The 25,233-nt window shown below is 40.1% G+C and overlaps 1 protein-coding gene across 2 annotated transcripts in view; it reads right to left on the minus strand.

Moving 5' to 3' along the window:
- The window catches only part of TBC1D9B (TBC1 domain family member 9B), a 424,635-nt gene that overhangs the window by 176,254 nt on the left and 223,148 nt on the right, over window positions 1-25,233 (minus strand). For both annotated transcript variants that reach the window (XM_053718644.1, XM_053718642.1), the window contains exon 14: window positions 14,638-14,736. In XM_053718644.1, the coding sequence (XP_053574619.1) occupies window positions 14,638-14,736 (99 nt within the window). The remainder of the gene's footprint in view (window positions 1-14,637; window positions 14,737-25,233) is intronic.

The following is a 25,233-nucleotide window of genomic DNA, read 5'->3' on the forward strand; positions in this document are numbered from 1 at the left end:
TGACGCAAAAAAACGTCAAAAAATGACGCAACTTCCGGCGACACGTATGACGCCGGAAACAGAAAAAAAATTTTGCACCAAAAAAGTCCGCGCCAAGAATGACGCAATAAAATGAAGCATTTTCTGCCCCCGCGAGCCTAACAGCCCACAGGGAAAAAGTCAAAAAAATTTTAAGGTAAGAAAAAATGAATGAAACAAATGCATTTATCCCAAATATGAAACTGACTGTCTGAAAAATAAGGAATGTTGAACATTCTGAGTCAAGGCAAATAAATGTTTGAATACATATATTTAGAACTTTATAAACAAAGTGCCCAACCATAGCTTAGAGTGTCACAGAAAATAAGATTTACTTACCCCAGGACACTCATCTACATGTTTGTAGAAAGCCAAACCAGTACTGAAACGAGAATCAGCAGAGGTAATGGTATATATAAGAGTATATCGTCGATCTGAAAAGGGAGGTAAGAGATGAATCTCTAAGACCGATAACAGAGAACCTATGAAATAGATCCCGTAGAAGGAGATCACTGCATTCAAATAGGCAATACTCTCCTCACATCCCTCTGACATTCACTGCACGCTGAGAGGAAAACCGGGCTCCAACTTGCTGCGGAGCGCATATCAACGTAGAATCTAGCACAAACTTACTTCACCACCTCCATCTGAGGCAAAGTTTGTAAAACTGAATTGTGGGTGTGGTGAGGGGTGTATTTATAGGCATTTTAAGGTTTGGGAAATTTTGCCCCTCCTGGTAGGAATGTATATCCCATACGTCACTAGCTCATGGACTCTTGCTAATTACATGAAAGAAAGGACCTTGCGACAGAAGGTCTGGTCTTAGCGGAAGAGTCCACGGATGGCAAGAGGCCATCCGGACAAGATCCGCATACCAAAACCTGTGAGGCCATGCCGGAGCTACCAGCAGAACAAACGAGCATTCCTTCAGAATCTTGGAGATTACTCTTGGAAGAAGAACTAGAGGCGGAAAGATATAGGCAGGATGATACTTCCAAGGAAGTGATAATGCATCCACTGCTTCCGCCTGAGGATCCCGGGATCTGGACAGATACCTGGGAAGTTTCTTGTTTAGATGAGACGCCATCAGATCTATTTCTGGAAGCTCCCACATTTGAACAATCTGAAGAAATACCTCTGGGTGAAGAGACCATTCGCCCGGATGCAACGTTTGGCGACTGAGATAATCCGCTTCCCAATTGTCTATACCTGGGATATGAACCGCAGAGATTAGACAGGAGCTGGATTCCGCCCAAACCAGAATTAGAGATACTTCTTTCATAGCCAGAGGACTGTGAGTCCCTCCTTGATGATTGATGTATGCCACAGTTGTGACATTGTCTGTCTGAAAACAAATGAACGATTCTCTCTTCAGAAGAGGCCAAGACTGAAGAGCTCTGAAAATTGCATGGAGTTCCAAAATATTGATCGGTAATCTCACCTCCTGAGATTCCCAAACTCCTTGTGCCGTCAGAGATCCCCACACAGCTCCCCAACCTGTGAGACTTGAATCTGTTGAAATTACAGTCCAGGTCGGAAGAACAAAAGAAGCCCCCTGAATTAAACGATGGTGATCTGTGCACCACGTTAGAGAGTGTCGTACAATCGGTTTTAAAGATATTAATTGAGATATCTTTGTGTAATCCCTGCAGCATTGATTCAGCATACAGAGCTGAAGAGGTCGCATGTGAAAACGAGCAAAGGGGATTGCGTCCGATGCAGCAGTCATAAGACCTAGAATTTCCATGCATAAGGCTACCGAAGGGAATGATTGTGACTGAAGGTTTCGACAAGCTGAAATCAATTTTAGACGTCTCTTGTCTGTCAAAGACAGAGTCATGGACACTGAATCTATCTGGAAACCCAGAAAGGTTACCCTTGTCTGAGGAATCAATGAACTTTTTAGTGAATTGATCCTCCAACCATGATCTTGAAGAAACAACACAAGTCGATTCGTATGAGATTCTGCTAAATGTAAAGACTGAGAAAGTAGCAAGATATCGTCCAAATAAGGAAATACCACAATACCCTGTTCTCTGATTACAGACAGAAGGGCACCGAGAACCTTTGTAAAAATTCTTGGAGCTGTAGCTAGGCCAAACGGCAGAGCCACAAACTGGTAATGCTTGTCCAGAAAAGAGAATCTCAGGAACTGATAATGATCTGGATGAATCGGAATATGCAGATATGCATCCTGTAAATCTATTGTGGACATATAATGCCCTTGCTGAACAAAAGGCAAGATAGTCCTTACAGTTACCATTTTGAACGTTGGTATCCTTACATAACGATTCAATATTTTTAGATCCAGAACTGGTCTGAAGGAATTCTCCTTCTTTGGTACAATGAAGAGATTTGAATAAAACCCCATCCCCTGTTCCAGAACTGGAACTGGCATAATTACTCCAGCCAACTCTAGATCTGAAACACATTTCAGAAATGCTTGAGCTTTCACTGGATTTACTGGGACACGGGAAAGAAAAAATCTCTTTGCAGGAGGTCTTATCTTGAAACCAATTCTGTACCCTTCTGAAACAATGTTCTGAATCCAAAGATTGTGAACAGAATTGATCCAAATTTCTTTGAAAAAAAGTAACCTGCCCCCTACCAGCTGAGCTGGAATGAGGGCCGCACCTTCATGTGGACTTAGAAGCTGGCTTTGCTTTTCTAGAAGGCTTGGATTTATTCCAGACTGGAGATGGTTTCCAAACTGAAACTGCTCCTGAGGATGAAGGATCAGGCTTTTGTTCTTTGTTGAAACGAAAGGAACGAAAACGATTATTAGCCCTGTTTTTACCCTTAGATTTTTTATCCTGTGGTAAAAAAGTTCCTTTCCCACCAGTAACAGTTGAGATAATAGAATCCAACTGAGAACCAAACAATTTGTTACCCTGGAAAGAAATGGAAAGTAGAGTTGATTTAGAAGACATATCAGCATTCCAAGTTTTAAGCCATAAAGCTCTTCTAGCTAAAATAGCTAGAGACATAAACCTGACATCAACTCTGATAATATCAAAAATGGCATCACAGATAAAATTATTAGCATGTTGAAGAAGAATAATAATATTATGAGAATCATGATCTGTTACTTGTTGCGCTAAAGTTTCCAACCAAAAAGTTGAAGCTGCAGCAACATCAGCCAATGATATAGCAGGTCTAAGAAGATTACCTGAACACAGATAAGCTTTTCTTAGAAAGGATTCAATTTTCCTATCTAAAGGATCCTTAAACGAAGTACCATCTGATGTAGGAATAGTAGTACGTTTAGCAAGGGTAGAAATAGCCCCATCAACTTTAGGGATTTTGTCCCAAAATTCTAATCTGTCAGACGGCACAGGATATAATTGCTTAAAACGTTTAGGAGTAAATGAATTACCCAAATTATTCCATTCTCTGGAAATTACTTCAGAAATAGCACCAGGAACAGGAAAAACTTCTGGAATAACCACAGGAGATTTAAAGACCTTATCTAAACATTTAGATTTAGTATCAAGAGGACCAGAATCCTCAATTTCTAAAGCAATTAGTACTTCTTTAAGTAAAGAACGAATAAATTCCATTTTAAATAAATATGAAGATTTATCAGCATCAATCTCTGAGACAGAATCCTCTGAACCAGAAGAGTCATTAGAATCAGAATGATGATGTTCATTTAAAAATTCATCTGTATAAAGAGAAGTTTTAAAAGATTTTTTATGTTTACTAGAAGGAGGAATAACAGACATAGCCTTCTTGATGGATTCAGAAACAAAATCTCTTATGTTATCAGGAACATTCTGAACATTAGATGTTGATGGAACTGCAACAGGTAATGGTACATTACTAAAGGAAATATTATCTGCATTAACAAGTTTGTCATGACAATTAATACAAACAACAGCTGGAGGAATAGCTACCAAAAGTTTACAGCAGATACACTTAGCTTTGGTAGTTCCAGCACCAGACAGCGATTTTCCTGAAGTATCTTCTGACTCAGATGCAACGGGAGACATCTTGCAATATGTAAGAGAAAAAACAACATATAAAGCAAAATTATCAAATTCCTTAAATGACAGTTTCAGGAATGGGAAAAAATGCTAGTGAACAAGCTTCTAGCAACCAGAAGCAATAAATAATGAGACTTTAATAATGTGGAGACAAAAGCGACGCCCATATTTTTTTAGCGCCAAATAAGACGCCCACATTATTTGGCGCCAAAAATGACGCCACGTCCGGAACGCCGACATTTTTTGGCGCAAAAGAACGTCAAAAATGACGCAACTTCCGGCGACACGTATGACGCCGGAAACAGAAAAGATTTTTTGCGCCAAAAAAGTCCGCGCCAAGAATGACGCAATAAAATGAAGCATTTTCAGCCCCCGCGAGCCTAACAGCCCACAGGGAAAAAAGTCAAATCTTTAAGGTAAGAAAAATATTTGATTCAAATGCATTATCCCAAATATGAAACTGACTGTCTGAAAATAAGGAATGTTGAACATCCTGAGTCAAGGCAAATAAATGTTTGAATACATATATTTAGAACTTTATTAAAAAAGTGCCCAACCATAGCTTAGAGTGTCACAGAAAATAAGACTTACTTACCCCAGGATACTCATCTACATGTTTGTAGAAAGCCAAACCAGTACTGAAACGAAAATCAGCAGAGGTAATGGTATATTTATAAGAGTATATCATCGATCTGAAAAGGGAGGTAAGAGATGAATCTCTACGACAGATAACAGAGAACCTATGAAATAGACCCCGTAGAAGGAGATCATTGAATTCAAACAGGCAATACTCTCCTCACATCCCTCTGACATTCACTGCACGCTGAGAGGAAAACCGGGCTCCAACCTGCTGCGGAGCGCATATCAACGTAGAATCTAGCACAAACTTACTTCACCAACTCCGTAGGAGGCAAAGTTTGTAAAACTGAATTGTGGGTGTGGTGAGGGGTGTATTTATAGGCATTTTAAGGTTTGGGAAACTTTGCCCCTCCTGGTAGGAATGTATATCCCATACGTCACTAGCTCATGGACTCTTGCTAATTACATGAAAGAAAAATCACCTTCTTTTATAACACCTGTGTATCAATTAACTTGATTTACCTGCATACATTCAAATTACCATTTTGGATTTTTGACCCCTAACAGGTCAGAATGGTCAGTAAATAATCTTTGTACCTAAATCACAGTTTTTCATTATATAATAAAAAGTTCCTATCTAGTGATTATAACCCAAGACTATATTTCAACACATATTATTAAAAACATTTCATACAAAATTACAAGATTACTATACATTATAAAAACAAATGAAGATCATAGTCTTTGTTTAGACCATTCGGACTAAGTGTTTTTAGATGCTGTATCCACCATACCTCTCTTTTCTTTAACAGTAACTCTCTGTTACCCCCTCTTCTTTGTTTTGGTATGTGGTCAATTACTTGGAATCGTAACTGGCTGACTGTATGTCCAGCATTGATAAAATGGGATGATGATACGGGCAGTGTCATGTCCTTACATCTAATGGAAGACTTATGGGCACTTATCCTATCTTTGATGGGGTTAATGGTCTCTCCCACATAGCCCCGCCCACATGGACACTTAAGGATATACACCACATGGTCAGTGTTGCATGTATATAAGCCTTTAATTTCACGTTTTTTATTGTCATTTATCTGTGCTATGTATTTCCCCTTAATCATGGAATTACATTGGGCACAGTTGAGACAGGGGTATGATCCTTTATTAGCTGTTGTAAGGTAATTTATAGTATCTTTCTTACTAGTGCCCACATCTGATTTTACCACTAGGTCTCTAATGTTTTTGACCCTCTTAAAGGAATTAATTGGTGGTTTACTAAATTCCTCAATATGTGGATTCGTTTTATTTAGTATATACCAATGTTTTTTAACAATTCTTGTGATGTCATTGCTGAATTGATTATATACTGAAGAAAAGATAAGTTGTTTTTTATCAATCTGATTTTTATTTTTACTCTTATTTGAAATTAGATCATGAGTTTCTCTAGTTTTCAATTTAACTGTTTGTTCACTAGTGGTTATGACAGCTTGAGGGTAACCTCTATCAGAAATTTTTTTTCCCATTTGCTTCAGTCTTACTTCTTGCAGATCTTTCTCTTTTACATTGCGCATCGTTCTAAGGAACTGGCTCTTAGGGATAGCATTAAATACCCTATCTGGATGGTAGCTGTCAAAGTGAAGTAATGTATTACGGTCTGTTGGTTTGCAATATAGGTCTGTTACTAAATGGTCATCTTTTTTATATACCAAGGTGTCAAGATAACTTACTTTCGCTCGTGAGTAACTAATAGTAAATTTCAGACTTGTTGTACAATTGTTTAATTCCTCCACAAAGTTCTCAAGGGTCTCCAATGTGTCCCCCCATACGCCAAATATATCATCTATATAACGTAGCCATATCTTGCAGTGGCTTTGATATTTATTGCTAAGATAAACATATCTGTTTTCAAATTGACTTACGAATATATTGGCGTATGAGGGGGCCACATTGGAGCCCATGGCGGTTCCCTTCCTTTGTATATAATATGTGTCTTGGAACAAAAAATAGTTAAGATGTAGTATTATATTCAGCATATCTTCTATGAAGTCACATTGAGCATTAGTATATACCTGATCTTTTTTTATAAGATCCAATACAGATTGTACTCCTGATTCATGTGGGATTGAAGTATATAGACTCACTATATCTAGTGTGAATAATATATCATTTTCACTCACTCTTATTTCATCTATTCTAGTTAGAAAGTCCCCTGTGTCTTTTAGAAAAGATTTCTGGCCTGCCGCTATGGGATTCAAAATTTTATCTAGAAAAATTGCTATATTAGCAAAAACTGATTCCGTACTTGCCACTATGGGTCTACCCGGTGGCTCCTTTAGGTTTTTGTGAATTTTCGGAGTTGTATAAAATACAGGTGTGATGGGGTCTATTTTTATGAGAAATGTGGCTAAATTCTTAGTAATTACTTTATTTACCAAAGCCTTGTCAATTACTGCCGCTATTTCTTTTTTGATATCAGGTAAAGGATCATGGTCTAATATTAAATATATTCCACCATCTGATAGTTGAGACAAAATTTCCTGTATATAATATTCCTTGTCAAGCACCACTACCGCACCACCCTTATCTGCATTTTTGATCTCAATTAGATTATTATTAGATACATTTTTCAAAGCTTTACGTTCTGCTGTGGTGACATTAGAACTCATTCCATGTTTAGATGTTGTATATAATTTATGAATATCCTCTTGAACTAACTTAATATATGTTTCTACTCCAGAGTTGGAAGTACTGGGTACATACTTAGATTTGTTTGTCAGTCCTAATGGTCTGGTGTCAAATATCTCTCTCTCTCGTTCACTGTATTACTAAATACTTTATCCTTATCAGTATCTACAATATTACCAAAGTATGCTTTCAGCCTTAGGTTTCTAAAAAAGCGATATAGATCCTTCTCTATGGTAAACTGATTAGCATATACAGTTGGACAAAAAGATAACCCTTTATTTAGAACACTTAGTTCATCTTTAGTAAGTTCATATTTGGAAATGTTAATAACTAATGTCTCTGCCGGGACTGGCGTCTCGCACTGATTAGTGTCGTTACATATCGTATCATTTGATATTATACTATGTACATTACCACTTTTACCACTCCCGGCAGTTTGTTGTGATACATCGAAAGTCCCATTTATTTCTTGCGGCCCCTCGGAAATCGCCTGTTCCTCAGCCTGTTGGATTGTCGGGGGTCGGAGTTTCCAACTCTTGTGTTTCCGTCCTCCCCTCCGGTATCGGTATCTGTGCCCATGTATAAAAAATCCTCCGATGAGGATGAATCAGTAGCTGTCGTTGTCTTTTCCATCGCGTGTCTCATGGACCTCTTCCTCATTGGTCCAGCGGTACACGTGATTTGCTTTGTAATCCTCGTCGTCTCGATTGAACTTGTTTCTCTTGATATCTTTTAACTCCTTCTGGTAGTCGTCAAGGATCTTGTCTATCTCTTTCTTCGTTTTCAGCAAATCATCAGCAGAGAAGTGAGTATTTACTTTGTTTTCACTTTCAGATACCACTGTTTTTTGTATCTCGATTTCTTCCTGCAAGCATTCCACTGTCCAAACAATGATGTCGAATGAACACTTGTTCAGTATACATTCAAATCTTTTTTTATATTTATCATTATTGGTCATAATTGTCGGTCTCAGCTTTATTCTTAAGCCCCTTGGGATTCGTCTTACACGGAAGTATTCCGCAAGGGTGACACTGTGTAGTTCATATGACAAAAGCTTTTTCCTTGCCTTTTCCCACACTTTAACAATGCTGGCATTTGATATACCTTTCAAAAAGTCTCTTGGAGCTCTGGCTAAAGCCGTAATTCGTGAAGCATCTAAGTCCGAATATGAAAAAACATCCGTGTCTTCATCTGTTACCTCCATTCTGTTCCCAGGTGCACGTAACTTGTAGCAGGAAAGTATAGACACAACTTTAACAGGTAAGTCCAGCACCTTTCTTAATGCTATTTTTTCAGCATTTTTTCAGCAACCTTTTTCCAGGATTATAGTAGTGCACGTCCGCTGAGTGGGGTCTGCCAGCCCACATATATGGATATAATAAAGCAAGATAGCGTCAGCACTTCTTCATACAAAATTCCACTTTATTGAGGCTTCAGACAAAGTTAAAAACAGCGACGTTTCGAGTCAACACAGACCCTTAGTCATGCAATGGATTATGGGAAAAAAATCACCTTCTTTTATAACACCTGTGTATCAATTAACTTGATTTACCTGCATACATTCAAATTACCATTTTGGATTTTTGACCCCTAACAGGTCAGAATGGTCAGTAAATAATCTTTGTACCTAAATCACAGTTTTTCATTATATAATAAAAAGTTCCTATCTAGTGATTATAACCCAAGACTATATTTCAACACATATTATTAAAAACATTTCATACAAAATTACAAGATTACTATACATTATAAAAACAAATGAAGATCATAGTCTTTGTTTAGACCATTCGGACTAAGTGTTTTTAGATGCTGTATCCACCATACCTCTCTTTTCTTTAACAGTAACTCTCTGTTACCCCCTCTTCTTTGTTTTGGTATGTGGTCAATTACTTGGAATCGTAACTGGCTGACTGTATGTCCAGCATTGATAAAATGGGATGATACGGGCAGTGTCATGTCCTTACATCTAATGGAAGACTTATGGGCACTTATCCTATCTTTGATGGGGTTAATGGTCTCTCCCACATAGCCCCGCCCACATGGACACTTAAGGATATACACCACATGGTCAGTGTTGCATGTATATAAGCGAGTTACTGTTAAAGAAGAGAGTTACTGTTAAAGAAAAGAGAGGTATGGTGGATACAGCATCTAAAAACACTTAGTCCGAATGGTCTAAACAAAGACTATGATCTTCATTTGTTTTTATAATGTATAGTAATCTTGTAATTTTGTATGAAATGTTTTTAATAATATGTGTTGAAATATAGTCTTGGGTTATAATCACTAGATAGGAACTTTTTATTATATAATGAAAAACTGTGATTTAGGTACAAAGATTATTTACTGACCATTCTGACCTGTTAGGGGTCAAAAATCCAAAATGATAATTTGAATGTATGCAGGTAAATCAAGTTAATTGATACACAGGTGTTATAAAAGAAGGTGATTTTTTCCCATAATCCATTGCATGACTAAGGGTCTGTGTTGACTCGAAACGTCGCTGTTTTTAACTTTGTCTGAAGCCTCAATAAAGTGGAATTTTGTATGAAGAAGTGCTGATGCTATCTTGCTTTATTATATCCATATATGTGGGCTGGCAGACCCCACTCAGCAGACGTGCACTACTATAATCCTGGAAAAAGGTTGCTGAAAAAATAGCATTAAGAAAGGTGCTGAACTTACCTGTTAAAGTTGTGTCTATACTTTCCTGCTACAAGTTACGTGCACCTGGGAACAGAATGGAGGTAACAGATGAAGACACGGATGTTTTTTCATATTCGGACTTAGATGCTTCACGAATTACGGCTTTAGCCAGAGCTCCAAGAGACTTTTTGAAAGGTATATCAAATGCCAGCATTGTTAAAGTGTGGGAAAAGGCAAGGAAAAAGCTTTTGTCATATGAACTACACAGTGTCACCCTTGCGGAATACTTCCGTGTAAGACGAATCCCAAGGGGCTTAAGAATAAAGCTGAGACCGACAATTATGACCAATAATGATAAATATAAAAAAAGATTTGAATGTATACTGAACAAGTGTTCATTCGACATCATTGTTTGGACAGTGGAATGCTTGCAGGAAGAAATCGAGATACAAAAAACAGTGGTATCTGAAAGTGAAAACAAAGTAAATACTCACTTCTCTGCTGATGATTTGCTGAAAACGAAGAAAGAGATAGACAAGATCCTTGACGACTACCAGAAGGAGTTAAAAGATATCAAGAGAAACAAGTTCAATCGAGACGACGAGGATTACAAAGCAAATCACGTGTACCGCTGGACCAATGAGGAAGAGGTCCATGACGTCGGAAGGAGGCGACCAGGAAGAGGACGCGGAACATGGCGAGGAATGAGACACGCGATGGAAAAGACAACGACAGCTACTGATTCATCCTCATCGGAGGATTTTTTTATTCATGGGCACAGATACCGAAGGGGAGGACGGAAACACAAGAGTTGGAAACTCCGACCCCCGACAATCCAACAGGCTGATGAACAGGCGATTTCCGAGGGGCCGCAAGAAATAAATGGGACTTTCGATGTATCACAACAAACTGCCGGGAGTGGTAAAAGTGGTAATGTACATAGTATAATATCAAATGATACGATATGTAACGACACTAATCAGTGCGAGACGCCAGTCCCGGCAGAGACATTAGTTATTAACATTTCCAAATATGAACTTACTAAAGATGAACTAAGTGTTCTAAATAAAGGGTTATCTTTTTGTCCAACTGTATATGCTAATCAGTTTACCATAGAGAAGGATCTATATCGCTTTTTTAGAAACCTAAGGCTGAAAGCATACTTTGGTAATATTGTAGATACTGATAAGGATAAAGTATTTAGTAATACAGTGAACGAGAGAGAGATATTTGACACCAGACCATTAGGACTGACAAACAAATCTAAGTATGTACCCAGTACTTCCAACTCTGGAGTAGAAACATATATTAAGTTAGTTCAAGAGGATATTCATAAATTATATACAACATCTAAACATGGAATGAGTTCTAATGTCACCACAGCAGAACGTAAAGCTTTGAAAAATGTATCTAATAATAATCTAATTGAGATCAAAAATGCAGATAAGGGTGGTGCGGTAGTGGTGCTTGACAAGGAATATTATATACAGGAAATTTTGTCTCAACTATCAGATGGTGGAATATATTTAATATTAGACCATGATCCTTTACCTGATATCAAAAAAGAAATAGCGGCAGTAATTGACAAGGCTTTGGTAAATAAAGTAATTACTAAGAATTTAGCCACATTTCTCATAAAAATAGACCCCATCACACCTGTATTTTATACAACTCCGAAAATTCACAAAAACCTAAAGGAGCCACCGGGTAGACCCATAGTGGCAAGTACGGAATCAGTTTTTGCTAATATAGCAATTTTTCTAGATAAAATTTTGAATCCCATAGCGGCAGGCCAGAAATCTTTTCTAAAAGACACAGGGGACTTTCTAACTAGAATAGATGAAATAAGAGTGAGTGAAAATGATATATTATTCACACTAGATATAGTGAGTCTATATACTTCAATCCCACATGAATCAGGAGTACAATCTGTATTGGATCTTATAAAAAAAGATCAGGTATATACTAATGCTCAATGTGACTTCATAGAAGATATGCTGAATATAATACTACATCTTAACTATTTTTTGTTCCAAGACACATATTATATACAAAGGAAGGGAACCGCCATGGGCTCCAATGTGGCCCCCTCATACGCCAATATATTCGTAAGTCAATTTGAAAACAGATATGTTTATCTTAGCAATAAATATCAAAGCCACTGCAAGATATGGATGGCTACGTTATATAGATGATATATTTGGCGTATAGGGGGGACACATTGGAGACCCTTGAGAACTTTGTGGAGGAATTAAACAATTGTACAACAAGTCTGCAATTTACTATTAGTTACTCACGAGCGAAAGTAAGTTATCTTGACACCTTGGTATATAAAAAAGATGACCATTTAGTAACAGACCTATATTGCAAACCAACAGACCGTAATACATTACTTCACTTTGACAGCTACCATCCAGATAGGGTATTTAATGCTATCCCTAAGAGCCAGTTCCTTAGAACGATGCGCAATGTAAAAGAGAAAGATCTGCAAGAAGTAAGACTGAAGCAAATGGGAAAAAAAATTTCTGATAGAGGTTACCCTCAAGCTGTCATAACCACTAGTGAACAAACAGTTAAATTGAAAACTAGAGAAACTCATGATCTAATATCAAATAAGAGTAAAAATAAAAATCAGATTGATAAAAAACAACTTATCTTTTCTTCAGTATATAATCAATTCAGCAATGACATCACAAGAATTGTTAAAAAACATTGGTATATACTAAATAAAACGAATCCACATATTGAGGAATTTAGTAAACCACCAATTAATTCCTTTAAGAGGGTCAAAAACATTAGAGACCTAGTGGTAAAATCAGATGTGGGCACTAGTAAGAAAGATACTATAAATTACCTTACAACAGCTAATAAAGGATCATACCCCTGTCTCAACTGTGCCCAATGTAATTCCATGATTAAGGGGAAATACATAGCACAGATAAATGACAATAAAAAACGTGAAATTAAAGGCTTATATACGTGCAACACTGACCATGTGGTGTATATCCTTAAGTGTCCATGTGGGCGGGGCTATGTGGGAGAGATCATTAACCCCATCAAAGATAGGATAAGTGCCCATAAGTCTTCCATTAGATGTAAGGACATGACACTGCCCGTATCATCCCATTTTATCAATGCCGGACATACAGTCAGCCAGTTACGATTCCAAGTAATTGACCACATACCAAAACAAAGAAGAGGGGGTAACAGAGAGTTACTGTTAAAGAAAAGAGAGGTATGGTGGATACAGCATCTAAAAACACTTAGTCCGAATGGTCTAAACAAAGACTATGATCTTCATTTGTTTTTATAATGTATAGTAATCTTGTAATTTTGTATGAAATGTTTTTAATAATATGTGTTGAAATATAGTCTTGGGTTATAATCACTAGATAGGAACTTTTTATTATATAATGAAAAACTGTGATTTAGGTACAAAGATTATTTACTGACCATTCTGACCTGTTAGGGGTCAAAAATCCAAAATGGTAATTTGAATGTATGCAGGTAAATCAAGTTAATTGATACACAGGTGTTATAAAAGAAGGTGATTTTTTTCCCATAATCCATTGCATGACTAAGGGTCTGCGTTGACTCGAAACGTCGCTGTTTTTAACTTTGTCTGAAGCCTCAATAAAGTGGAATTTTGTATGAAGAAGTGCTGACGCTATCTTGCTTTATTATAAATGTATATATATATATATATATATATATATATATATATATATACAGTATATATATATATATATATATATATACACACACACATACATACATGTCTAAATATGTGTATATATGTATAAATACATATGTATATCTGTGTATTTATTATTATTATACTTTATTTATGAAGGGCCAACATATTCCGCAGCGCTGTCCATAGGTACAACTAATTTAAATAAAACAATGATATAAAACTTGTAAGAGACAAGACAAAACACATACAGAAGGAATTGAGGGCCCTATTCCTGTGGGAACTTACAATCTATATATATTCATATGTATATATACTTTGGAGCCCTTTCCCCTCAGATACTTGAAAATAAAAATAAATATTTAATTCATATTTAATATTTTATAGTTTTAGAGGGTATGTACTGTAGATAGTTTACATTGAAATGTTCTTCACATAAGGGAAAATGTTCTGTGTGTGTGTATATATATTAAAGGGCCATTATAGTTAAAAAATTACATGCTGTAATCCGTTAGGGCATGTAGTTTTAAGACTATTGACCCTACATCATTGTGTGTTTAACCCGTGCAATGGAGTTAAACACACAGTAGAAATACTGCTCAGGACTCTCTGTGCAATGCTGTTCCCAAGAGAGACTCACAGCTGATGAAATCAGAAGCGCTAGTCACATGATTTAGATGTGCAACTAGCACTGCTGATTGGATCAGCAGTGTTTTCCACTCAGGACCAGCAGTTCACCGCAGGTTCCAAAGAGTATTAAAGGGATTAAAAAGAGATGCAGGGTCGACAGTCTTAAAATTATATGCTCTAACACATTATATCTGATAATGTAGCCCTATTAATATTTTTTTCCAGTACTGTTTAATTCTGTTACCATTCTTGTCACACAAAAAAAAACAGCTGGTAATCTCGCAGGACACAAAAAATATTTATTGTCATTAGAACACTTTAAGAAAAAAAATATAAATCTGGTTAGAGGTCTGTTTCAACATCTGAAAGTAGCAACAATCAAAATAGCAGTTTACCCACCACACTCCTTTTGGCTGTATCCTCCAAAGACTGGATCACTTTTAGCCTCTGCTTGAACCTCCTCTGCTCAAGGTCATCAGCTCTCAGGCTGCCAAACTTCTACAAAAGAGATGAGAACAATCAGTCAATTCCCTGGATGTGTAATTCATTCTTAGACTACAATACTATAAAGCATACAAGAAATTGAAGATTCATTTTGTTTTCATTGAGATTTAAAGAAATACCAATGACACATTTGGTTCTACAATGTAAAAAGGGCACAATAGCATAAAAATGAATAAAAATAATCAACATAAGTTCAGTTGAAAGGTCACTCAAAGATCATCTAGGTTCAAAGCCACCACAGTTCCACATCTATTATATATTATATATATATTATATATGTCAAAGAATAAGATTTTAGTAGCGGCAGCCCTTTCCTGAAATTTGTTGTCCAACATATCCAAAATCTCTGCAAAAAACATAAATTATGCTTACCTGATAATTTCATTTCCATCTGTGGGAGGAGAGTCCACTGCTTCATTCATTACTTGTGGGAATTAAGAACCTGGCCACCAGGAGGAGGCAAAGACACACCAGCCAAAGGCTTAAATACCTCCTCCACTCCCCTCATCCCCAGTCATTCTGCCAAGGGAACAAGGAACAGTAGGAGAAATATCAGGGTATAAATGGTGCCAGAAGAATAAAATTAAATTTAGGTTCGCCCACTGGAGAAACAGGCGGGAGCAGTGGACTCTCCTCCCACAGATGGAAATGAAATTATCAGGTAAGCATAATTTATGTTTTCCATCTTAATGGGAGGAAAGTCCACTGCTTCATTCATTACTTGTGGGAAACACATACCCAAGCTCTAGAGGACAATGAATGAAAAAAAAAACGGGAAGGAAAAGGAGGCGGACCCTAAACTGAGGGCACCACAGCCTGCAGAACCTTTCTCCCAAAAGCTGCTTCCGCCGAAGCAAAAACATCAAATTTGTAAAATTTTGCAAAAGTATGTAAAGAAGACCAAGTAGCCACCTTACAAATCTGCTCCATAAAAGCCTTGTTCTTAAAGGCCCAAAAAGAGGCCACTATTATTTCCTGATTGATGCTACGATTCAACACCACCTTGGGAAGAACAGCCTTATCAACGTGAAAAAAGAAAATTTATGCTTACCTGATAAATTTATTTCTTTTTTGACACGAGTCCACGGATCATCTTAATTACTAATGGGATATTCACCTCTTGGTCAGCAGGAGGAGGCAAAGAGCACCACAGCAGAGCTGTAAAATAGCTTCTCCCTTCCCTCCCACTCCAGTCATTCGACCGAAGTTAGGAAGAGAAAGGAAAAGCCAAGGTGCAGAGGTGTCTGAAGTTTACATAACCCACAACCTGTCTACAAAAACAGCGCGGGCCGTGGACTCATTGTGTCAAAAAAGAAATAAATTCATCAGGTAAGCAAACATTTTCTTTTCTTTTTTAAGACACGATGAGTCCACGGATCATCTTAATTACTAATGGGATTCAATACCCAAGCTAGAGTACACAGATGATATGGGAGGGACAAGACAGGGAACCTAAACGGAAGGCACCACTACTTGAAGAACCTTTCTCCCAAAAAAACGGCCTCAGCTGAAGCAAAAGTGACAAATTTATAGAACTTTGAAAAAGTGTGAAAAGAGGACCAAGTTGCAGCCTTGCAAAACTGTTCCACAGAAGCTTCATTTTTGAACGCCAGTGAAGAAGCAACAGCCCTAATGGAATGAGCCGTAACTCTCTCGGGAGGCTGTTGTCCAGCAGAGTCATATGCAAAACATATGATACTCTTCAGCCAAAAAGAAAGAAGTAGCCATAGCTTTCTGACCCTTGCGTTTGCCTGAGAAAACCACAAACAAAGAAGAAGACTGTCCATAGTCGCCTGCAGGTAAAACTAAAGCACAGACCACGTCCAAATTGTGCAGAAGTCTTTCCTTCTGAGGAGGAGGAGGATTAGGACACAAGGAAGGAACAACAATCTCCTGATTATTGTTCCGATCAGAACAACCTTAGGAAGAAATCCTAAATTAGAATGTAAAAACTACCTTATCTGAATGGAAATAAGATAAAGAGACTCAAACTGTAATGCCGAGAGCTCTGGCACTCTCCGAGCAGAAGAAATAAAACTATCCAAGATAACGACCTAATATCTAAGGAAAGCATAGGCTCAAACAGAGACCCTTGAAGAACTCTGAGAACTAAATTTAGACTCCATGGAGGAATAACTGGTATAAACACAGGCCTGATCCTGTCCAAGGCCTGACAAAATGATTGTACATCTGGGACATCTGACAGACGTCAGTGTAACAAAATAGACAAAGACAGATTTGACCCTTTAGGGAACTTGACGATAAACCTTTCTCCAAACCATCTTGGAGAAAAGACAAAATTCTAGGAATCCTAACTCTACTCCATGAGTAGCCCATGGATTCACACCAATAGAGATATTTATGATAAATCTTTCTAGTGACAGGCTTACGAGCCTGAATCATGGTCTCAATGACCGAGTCAGAAAAACCCTGCTTGGATAATATTAAGCGTTCAATCTCCAAGCAGTCAGTTTCAAAAACAGATCTGAGAAGAGGGGCCCTTGATTAGAAGATCCTTCCTCAATGGAAGTCTCCAAGGTGGCAGAGATGACATGTCCACCAGATTTGCATACCAAATCCTGCGAGGCTAAGCCGGTGCTATGAGGATCACCGATGCCCTCTTCTGCTTGATCTGAGCAATGACCCGAGGAAGAAAAACCAACGGAGGAAAAAAACTGGAGAACACTTCCGGATGGAGTTCCCACTCCCCCGGATGAAAAGTCTGCCTGCTCAGAAAATCCACCTCCCAGTTTACCACCCCTGGGATGTGGATCGCCGACAGGCAGCAAGAAGGGGTCACCGCCCACTGAATTATTTTTGCCCACTCTGTCATTGCCAAGGAACACCTCGTTCCTCCCTGACGATTCATGTAAGGCACTGACATTATTTTGTTCGACTGGAACCTGAGCCGAGGCTAACTGAGGCCAGACCAGAAGAACATTGTAGATCGCTCTCAGCTCCAGAATGTTTATAGGAAGAACAGACTCTGGCTGAGTCCAAACCCCCTGAGCCGTTAGGGAGCCCCAGACTGCTCCCCACCCTAGAAGGCTGGCGTCTGTTGTCACAATCACCCAAGAGGTCTGCGAAAGCAGGTTCCCTGGGAGAGATGATCCAGAGACAACAACATTGAAGAGAATCCCTCATCCAGTAGTATTCGAGGAGACAAATCTGTATAATCTCTGATCCATTGCCGGAGCATGCTTAAATGCAGAGGTCTGAGAAGCACCGCCAACAGTAATCCCCGAGCCCCTGGAAAACTCTAAGAGCTGTGGCAAGACCAAAAGGAGGACCCACGAACTGGAAGCATTTGTCCAGAAAGGCAAACCTTAAAACTTGAGACGATTCTTGAGAATGGCACATGAAGGTACGCATCCTTTAAATCCACTGCTGTCAGAAATTGACCCTCTTGGATCAAGGGAAGAATGGAACGAATAGTTTCAATCTTGAAGGACGGTACCCTAAGAAATTTGTTTAGCCTTTTGAGATCTAAAAGTGGTCTGAAGGTTCCCTCTTCTTTGGGAACCACAAACCGATTGGGACAAAAAACCCAGACCCTGTACCTGTAGTGGAACTGGAACAATCACTCCCAGGTCTGAGAGGTCTCCTACGCAGTGTAAGAACGCCTCTCCTTTTACCTAATCTGCGGATAATCTTGAAGCAGAAACCTGCCTCTGGGAGGAAAATTCTTTGAACTCTCAATTTTCTATTGCCCAGGGATCCTGAACATCTCAAGCCCAAGCCTGAACGAAGACGGAAAGTCTGCCCTCCGCAAGATCCGGTCCCGGATCGGGGGCATGTCCTTCACGCTGTGTTTGATTCAACAGCAGGCTATTTTTTTTTTTTTAATTCTTTAAATTCCGAAAGATATTATTTTCGTCAAGCCAGGTCCCAACAAGGTCTTCTCCATGTAAGGAATCGCTAAAAGCTTAGACTTAGAGCATACATTCGTAGTCGTAGAACAAGGTTCTAACCATAAGACTCTGTGAGCTGGAACAGAGAACCCTGAAACCTATGCTCCCAGTTTGATAACTTGAAGGGAAGAACAGGGAAGAAACAATCGGGATAGCAACTACTGAATCAATCACCCTAAATGATTGAAAATAATTGCAAATAATTCCTCTAGTAATGTTTTCTACCTCATGGTAAAACCTATAATGTATGAAATGCAAAGCAACTCCAAATGGAGTGTTAGAGGAAGCGCAGGGCACTGCATGTGGGCCATAACATTTTGTGGGACACTATAGGAGAATTTTGTGGCATAGATTGACCATAGTCAACAGACTCCCAAGCAAAAAAAACCTTAGTAGGAGAAGGTTCAGAAAAGAGAGAATTTTTTTTTTAAATAAAAATTGACACAAACGTTACTGTCTCTTTAAATTTAAAAAGTAACTCATTTTTTTGTGTGTTCTTGTTCCATCCTAAGACACAAATGATGGATTAAACAAATAAACAGCTGGAATTCTTTTAATAAAGATTAACAGATAAAAAAACAAAAAACGTTAAGGTCTCTTTAAATTTTGAACTGTAACTTTTTATTCTTGTGTGCAGAAAAGAGCTTAGAACTAGCACGCAAACATTGAAGCACCGACTTAAACCTCAGTTAAACCTTGCTGAGGTGCCCTCCTAATACTCATACACCCTTAGAACTTCATGTACCTAAAAAAGACATGACTTAGATTCTAAACAGATCCGGAGCGCAGCTGTAGCGCTATCCGGACCCAAAACACTGAAAACACTGAGTACTGAGTTAGAAAGGAATAAGAACCTTTCTCCCAAAAACCGCTCTAACTTCCGATGAACGGAAGAGCCAGTGCAGGCTAAGTCGGCCCCAAACATAGCTCCGCTCTTCGTGGGCGTGATAACTCACATCTCAGAGATTGCAATATAGTTAAACTCAGAGATAGGAAATTGTGCCGCTGAAAAACGGCGCCAAACTTAACCCGCCCTTCGTGGGCGTAACAATACACGCTCTCCCGGTCGCCATTATTGTCTTAGAGATAGACTACCGGGAGATGTTAACTGAACCCTTTTTTGAACCTGGGGCAAATTGTAATACCGATGAAAGGTATAAAATGTGCATTACATATAAAACTTATACAGGGTATTGAGCCAGCGACAATATAATAATATAAAGATAATATATTAAGTTGTTTAGCCCTCTCTCCTATAGGGCATATCCCTTTTGTATCCAGCTCTCCAGAAAGCCACTCTCCTCAGCCCCAATGCCTGCAATTTACATGCGGTCACAGAATCCTCCTAATCTATATATATGAGTTATATGTCCCAGTAGAGTGCTATACTTCCTCTGTCCTGAATCCTTCTGTTTGCTTCAGACCCAGAATAAAAAAGTTAGCACTTACCTTTTAAATCTGCCCAACAGCAGGGCAGCTCAGCAGGTTTAAGAGGTCCTCTCCCTCTCATAGCCCTGTGGATAAAGATAAAGCCTGTGTCATCTTACCCATCAGGATAAGGGCAGCATCAATATATGGGAGGCGCAGTGAGAATTATGTCCCACAAGTTCCCATTGCTCTAAAGCCACCAAAGCTCTAATGTAGAGACTGATATGGACTACTGCTACACCCTAGAACAAAGCAGCACATTCTGGCACTACTTTAAAAATAATAAACTCTTGATTGAAGAATCTATTCTAACACCTAACTTTACCTCTTCTTTTCACTAACGTAGGCAAAGAGAATGACTGGGGTGGGAGGGAAGGGAGGAGCTATTTAACAGCTCTGCTGTGGTGCTCTTTGCCTCTTTCTGCTGACCAGGAGGTGAATATCCCATTAGTAATTAAGATGATCTGTGGACTCATATCATGTCTTAAAAAAGAAACCAGGTAAGGAGGCTCACTTTGCAAGGCCACCAACTCAGAGACTCTGCGAGCCGATGCAATAGCCAGTAGAAATAGAACCTTCCAGGAAAGAATTTTAAAGTCAAGCGAATGCATAGGCTCAAACAGAGCCCACTACAAAATCTTAAGAACCAAATTTAAGTTCCAAGAAGGAGCTGCTGGATCCTTTGCTTCATTTCATTTATCAATATATTTTTGGAATAAGTATCAAGAACTGTCCTTATATCTTAAACAACTTTTTGGACTTTGTGTTGTTGCTTTATAATTTTGCACAACTATATATACATATATTTGTCAGATATTGCTATTTATTTATAACATAGAGTATTCTATCGGTTATTTCCAGAACATTGCGCTGCTTTGGTGTGTGTTTTACACACACCAAAAGTCTGTATTCTAAGTTCCAAGAAGGAGCAGAATTTCTAAAGACAGGTCTAATCCTGGATAGAGACGGAACAAAGGACTGAATATCAGGAAGCTCTGCTAGCTTCTTGTGCAACAGTACAGATAAAGCCGAAATCTGTCCTTTTAAGAAACTGGCGGCAAGACCCTTATCCAGTCCATCCTGGAGAAAGGCCAAAATCCTGGATACCCTAACCTTATGCCAGGGATATCCACGTTCCTCACACCAGGACATGTAGGTCCTCCACACCTTATGATAGATGCGATGAGTGACCGGTTTCCTGGCCTGAATGCGAGTATAAATCACTCTCTCCGAAAACCCTCTCTTAGCTAAGACTAGGCCTTCAATCTCCACACAGCCAGCCTCAGAGAATCGAGATTTTGGTGAAGAAAGGGACCCTGAACCAGCAGATCTCTGCGACAGGGTAACCTCCATGGTAACCTCCCCACCAGATCCACAAACCGAAGCTTGCTCCTGCTTGATGAGGGCCACCACTCGAGGTAGAAGTGGCAACTGTGGAAAAATGAAAAGTAGGTTGAACCCCCAGGGCATCGCTAAGGCATCTATCAGCTCTGCCTGGGGATCCCTGGACCGCGACCCGTATCTGGGTAGCTTGAAGTTGAGTCTGGACGCCATGAGATCTATCTCCGGTGTCCCCCATCTGATGCAGATCTCCTCGAACACCTTGGGATGGAGAGACCATTCCCCTGGATGAAACTATTGTCTGCTGAGAAAATCCGCTTCCCAGTTGTCCACACCCAGAATGAATCCGAGATACTTCCTTCATGGCTAGGGAGCTTCTCATTCCCCCCTGATGGTTTATGTAAGCCACCAAGGTAATCTGATGAATCTGGATGACCCCGAGGGGGGCAAGCATTCAGAGCGTTGAATATCGCTCAAAGTTCCAGAATATTTATTGGTAGACTTGACTCCTCGAGTCCATCTGCCTTGTGCCTTTCTGGCACCCCAAACAGCTCCCCATCCTGATAGACTTGCGTCCGTTGTCACAATCTCCCAGGATGGTCCCAAGAAGGATGTCCCCTGGGACAGCTGTCCAAGGAAGATGCACCAAGAGAGGGATTCCCTCGTTCGGTTGTCCAGAGATATCTGTTGGGATAGATCTGAGTGATCGCCGCTCCATTGTCTCAACTGGCACAACTGAAGAGGTCTGAGATGGAACCAGACATCTATGCTGGATGTCCTTGAAGAGGTCTGAAGGACGCAATCTTGCAACGTCTCTGATCTGTCAAGAATATCTTCATGGATAAGGAGTCTATTATCGTACCCAGGAATTCCACCCTGTTGCTAGTGACCAGGAAACTCTTTCCTTCGTTTATCTTCCATCCGTGGGTTCGCAGGAGAAAGAGAAGAGTCCTCGAGTGTTCCTCCACGAGACTGCAGGATGGCGCCTGGACCAGGATATCATCCAGATAAGGAGCCACTGTAATACATCTGGCTCTCGCCACCGCGAGCAGTGCTCCCAGAACCTTCATAAAGACTCTTGGAGTAGTCGCCAGACAGAACGGTAGGGCCACAAACTGGAAGTGTTGGTCCAGAAATGCGAATCTTAGGCACCTGAAGTGATACTTGTGGATTGGTACGTGAAGGTAAGCATCCTTCAAATCTATTGTTGTCATGAATTGTCCCTCTTGAACTAGGGGCAGAATCGACCTGATCGTCTCCATTTTGAACGATGGGACTGACAGAAACTTGTTTAGGCACTATAGGTCCAGAATTGGGCGAAACGTGTCCTTCTTTGGGACCACAAAAATGTTTGAATAATACCCCAGACCTCTTTCTGCTAGAAGGACTGGGACGATTACTCAGAGAGAGGAGAGATCCCTCATGCATCCTAGGCAGGCGTCTCTCTTCTCTGGACTTGATGATAGATTTGACAGGAGGAATCTGCCTCTGGGCGGATGAGTCTTGAATATTATGCTGTAACCCTGGGCTATGACCTCCAGCACCCAAGGATCCTGAACGTCTCTTATCCAGGCCTCCGTAAAAATAGATAGTCTACCCCCTACGCGATCCAGAGACGGATCGGGGGCTGCTCCTTCATGCCGATTTTGTCTCGGCGGGCTTCTTACTCTGCTTGGATTTGTTCCAGGGGTGAGCTGTTTCCAAAATCCTGCTCTGTTTTCGTGGCAGGCTGCTGGCGTTGAGACTTGTCCGAACGAAAGAGATAAAAAGTAGACCCCTTAGGCTTATTCTTCTTGTCCTGCGGCAGGAAAGCACCCTTTCCACCCGTGACCGTGGATATGATAGGGTCCAGGCCTGGACCAAAAAGAACCTTCCCTTTAAACAGGAGGGAAATTAATCTAGACTTGGAAGTCATGTCAGCAGACCACGACTTTAACCACAGAGCCCTACGGGCTAGAACAGAGACGAATAATATGCATATTTGCATCACAGATGAACGAATGAGCTACTCTTAAGGCCTTAATCCGTTCCTGTATCTCCTCTCCTCAGTCTCCACCTCGACCATAGCTGACAGAGCGTTGAACCAATAGGTAACAGCTCCAGCCACTGCAGCAACTGCCGCTGCCGGCTGAAAAACGAACACCGTGAGTTGGAACATCTTTCTCAACATGGACTTCAATTTTTTTTTTATCCATGGGCTCCTTGAACAAAGAGCTATCTTTGAGCGGGATAGTCGTTCGCTTAGCGAGCGTGGAGATAGCACCATCCACCTTAGGAATGGCCCCCCCACAGCTCAAGCTGCGAATCTGGAACAGGAAACAGCTTTTTAAAAGAAGTAGAGGGAGAAAAGGACAAACCAAGTTTCTCCCGTTCATTCTTAATAATATTAGCCATTCTAATGGGGACCGGGAAAGTCTGAGGCACCACCCTGTCCTCGTAAACCCTATCTAGTTTAGGGATCGAAGGTTCCTCTGGCAGTTTCGGTTCAGGAACCTCCAATGTAGCAAGCACCTCTTTCAGCAGAAAGCGCAAATGCTCCATCTTAAATTTAAAATCTGGCTCCTCCGTAGACGGAAGTCTAGAAGTCGCCAATTCCAATCCAGAAAAAACGTCCTCCAAAAAGAGTCAGAGTGGTCTTCATCAGCGGATAATCTGTTAGAGACATCCAGCGGAGTAGATGATCCCTGGGACGGATAGCTATGTTTCACCTTTCGCTTGCACTTAGCAGGGCGTGGTAAGGCATTGAAGGCTGCAGAAACTGCCGTTTGTAACTGATCAGCGAAATCTGGCGGCCAAAGGGCCCCTCCCATGGGAGGATTAGTAGTGCCCTGGGGAGCTGCATGTACAATTGGAGATAAGTGTAGGGAACGCACCTCAGGGGATGGAGAACCCTCAGAGGTGGACGGCTCATTTGTACTAAATATCTTATACTTTTTCGATATTGCAATTTTATCAAAGCATGTGGAACAGAGTTGAACAGGCGGATCAACCGGAACCTCCTCACAATAGACACAGTTATTAGGTTTAATTAAAGAGGGAGTACCCTCTAACATATCAGAGTCCTCCATAGCTTGCGCCTTTATTGCGGACTAGATAGAAATTAAATGGCACCTTTATATCCCAATGGCCGGGGCACTCACCACCTCCTATGACCCGGACCACAGAGAAACCGCTTTGTCTCCTACAACCTCCGGTCAAGAAAGAGGAAGTAAAAGAGGACACACCCGGTCACATGGGGTGCCACGCAGGATCACCCCTGCACTAAAGAGAAAACACGCCAAAAAAGGCCTGCGTCGATCTCTCGCTAAGAAACTGACTGTTGACATACTGACAAAGCCTCATCTCACACATGTCGCAGCATTAAACACAATAGTTATTATTATGCACAACCCCCCCTGTTCAATAAACCCCCTTCCGAGAGTATTACCCCTGATTCTATACAGATAAAAGGAGACACTGTGACCCTGTCTTCTTACGTTATCATATGTGTATAAATGAAACCATCAAACCATAATCTATGTCGTGGAACAGGAGCATGGCCTTTCAAGTGTGACAGGGTAGTAGCATCACTCCTGACATGGACTTGAGAGCAGAAAAGCAGGCAGCGAAACTCGTCAATGCTGATTGCTTATGGAGCTGTTAATCTGAGTCGGAATGGTTTCACAGAAAGACTCTCCCTGCATCTCCGGACTTTCATCCATGCTCTCACTGAGAGGCTGACAGTACTACTTAAAACTTCTGTCCCATTTCGAAGAGTACTACCCTCCATAAGAGACTACTCCAAATCTTCCGACACTTCTCTGCCAACCTC

Source organism: Bombina bombina, chromosome 6, assembly GCF_027579735.1.
Source record: "Bombina bombina isolate aBomBom1 chromosome 6, aBomBom1.pri, whole genome shotgun sequence".
NCBI classification, from domain to species: Eukaryota; Metazoa; Chordata; class Amphibia; order Anura; family Bombinatoridae; genus Bombina; species Bombina bombina.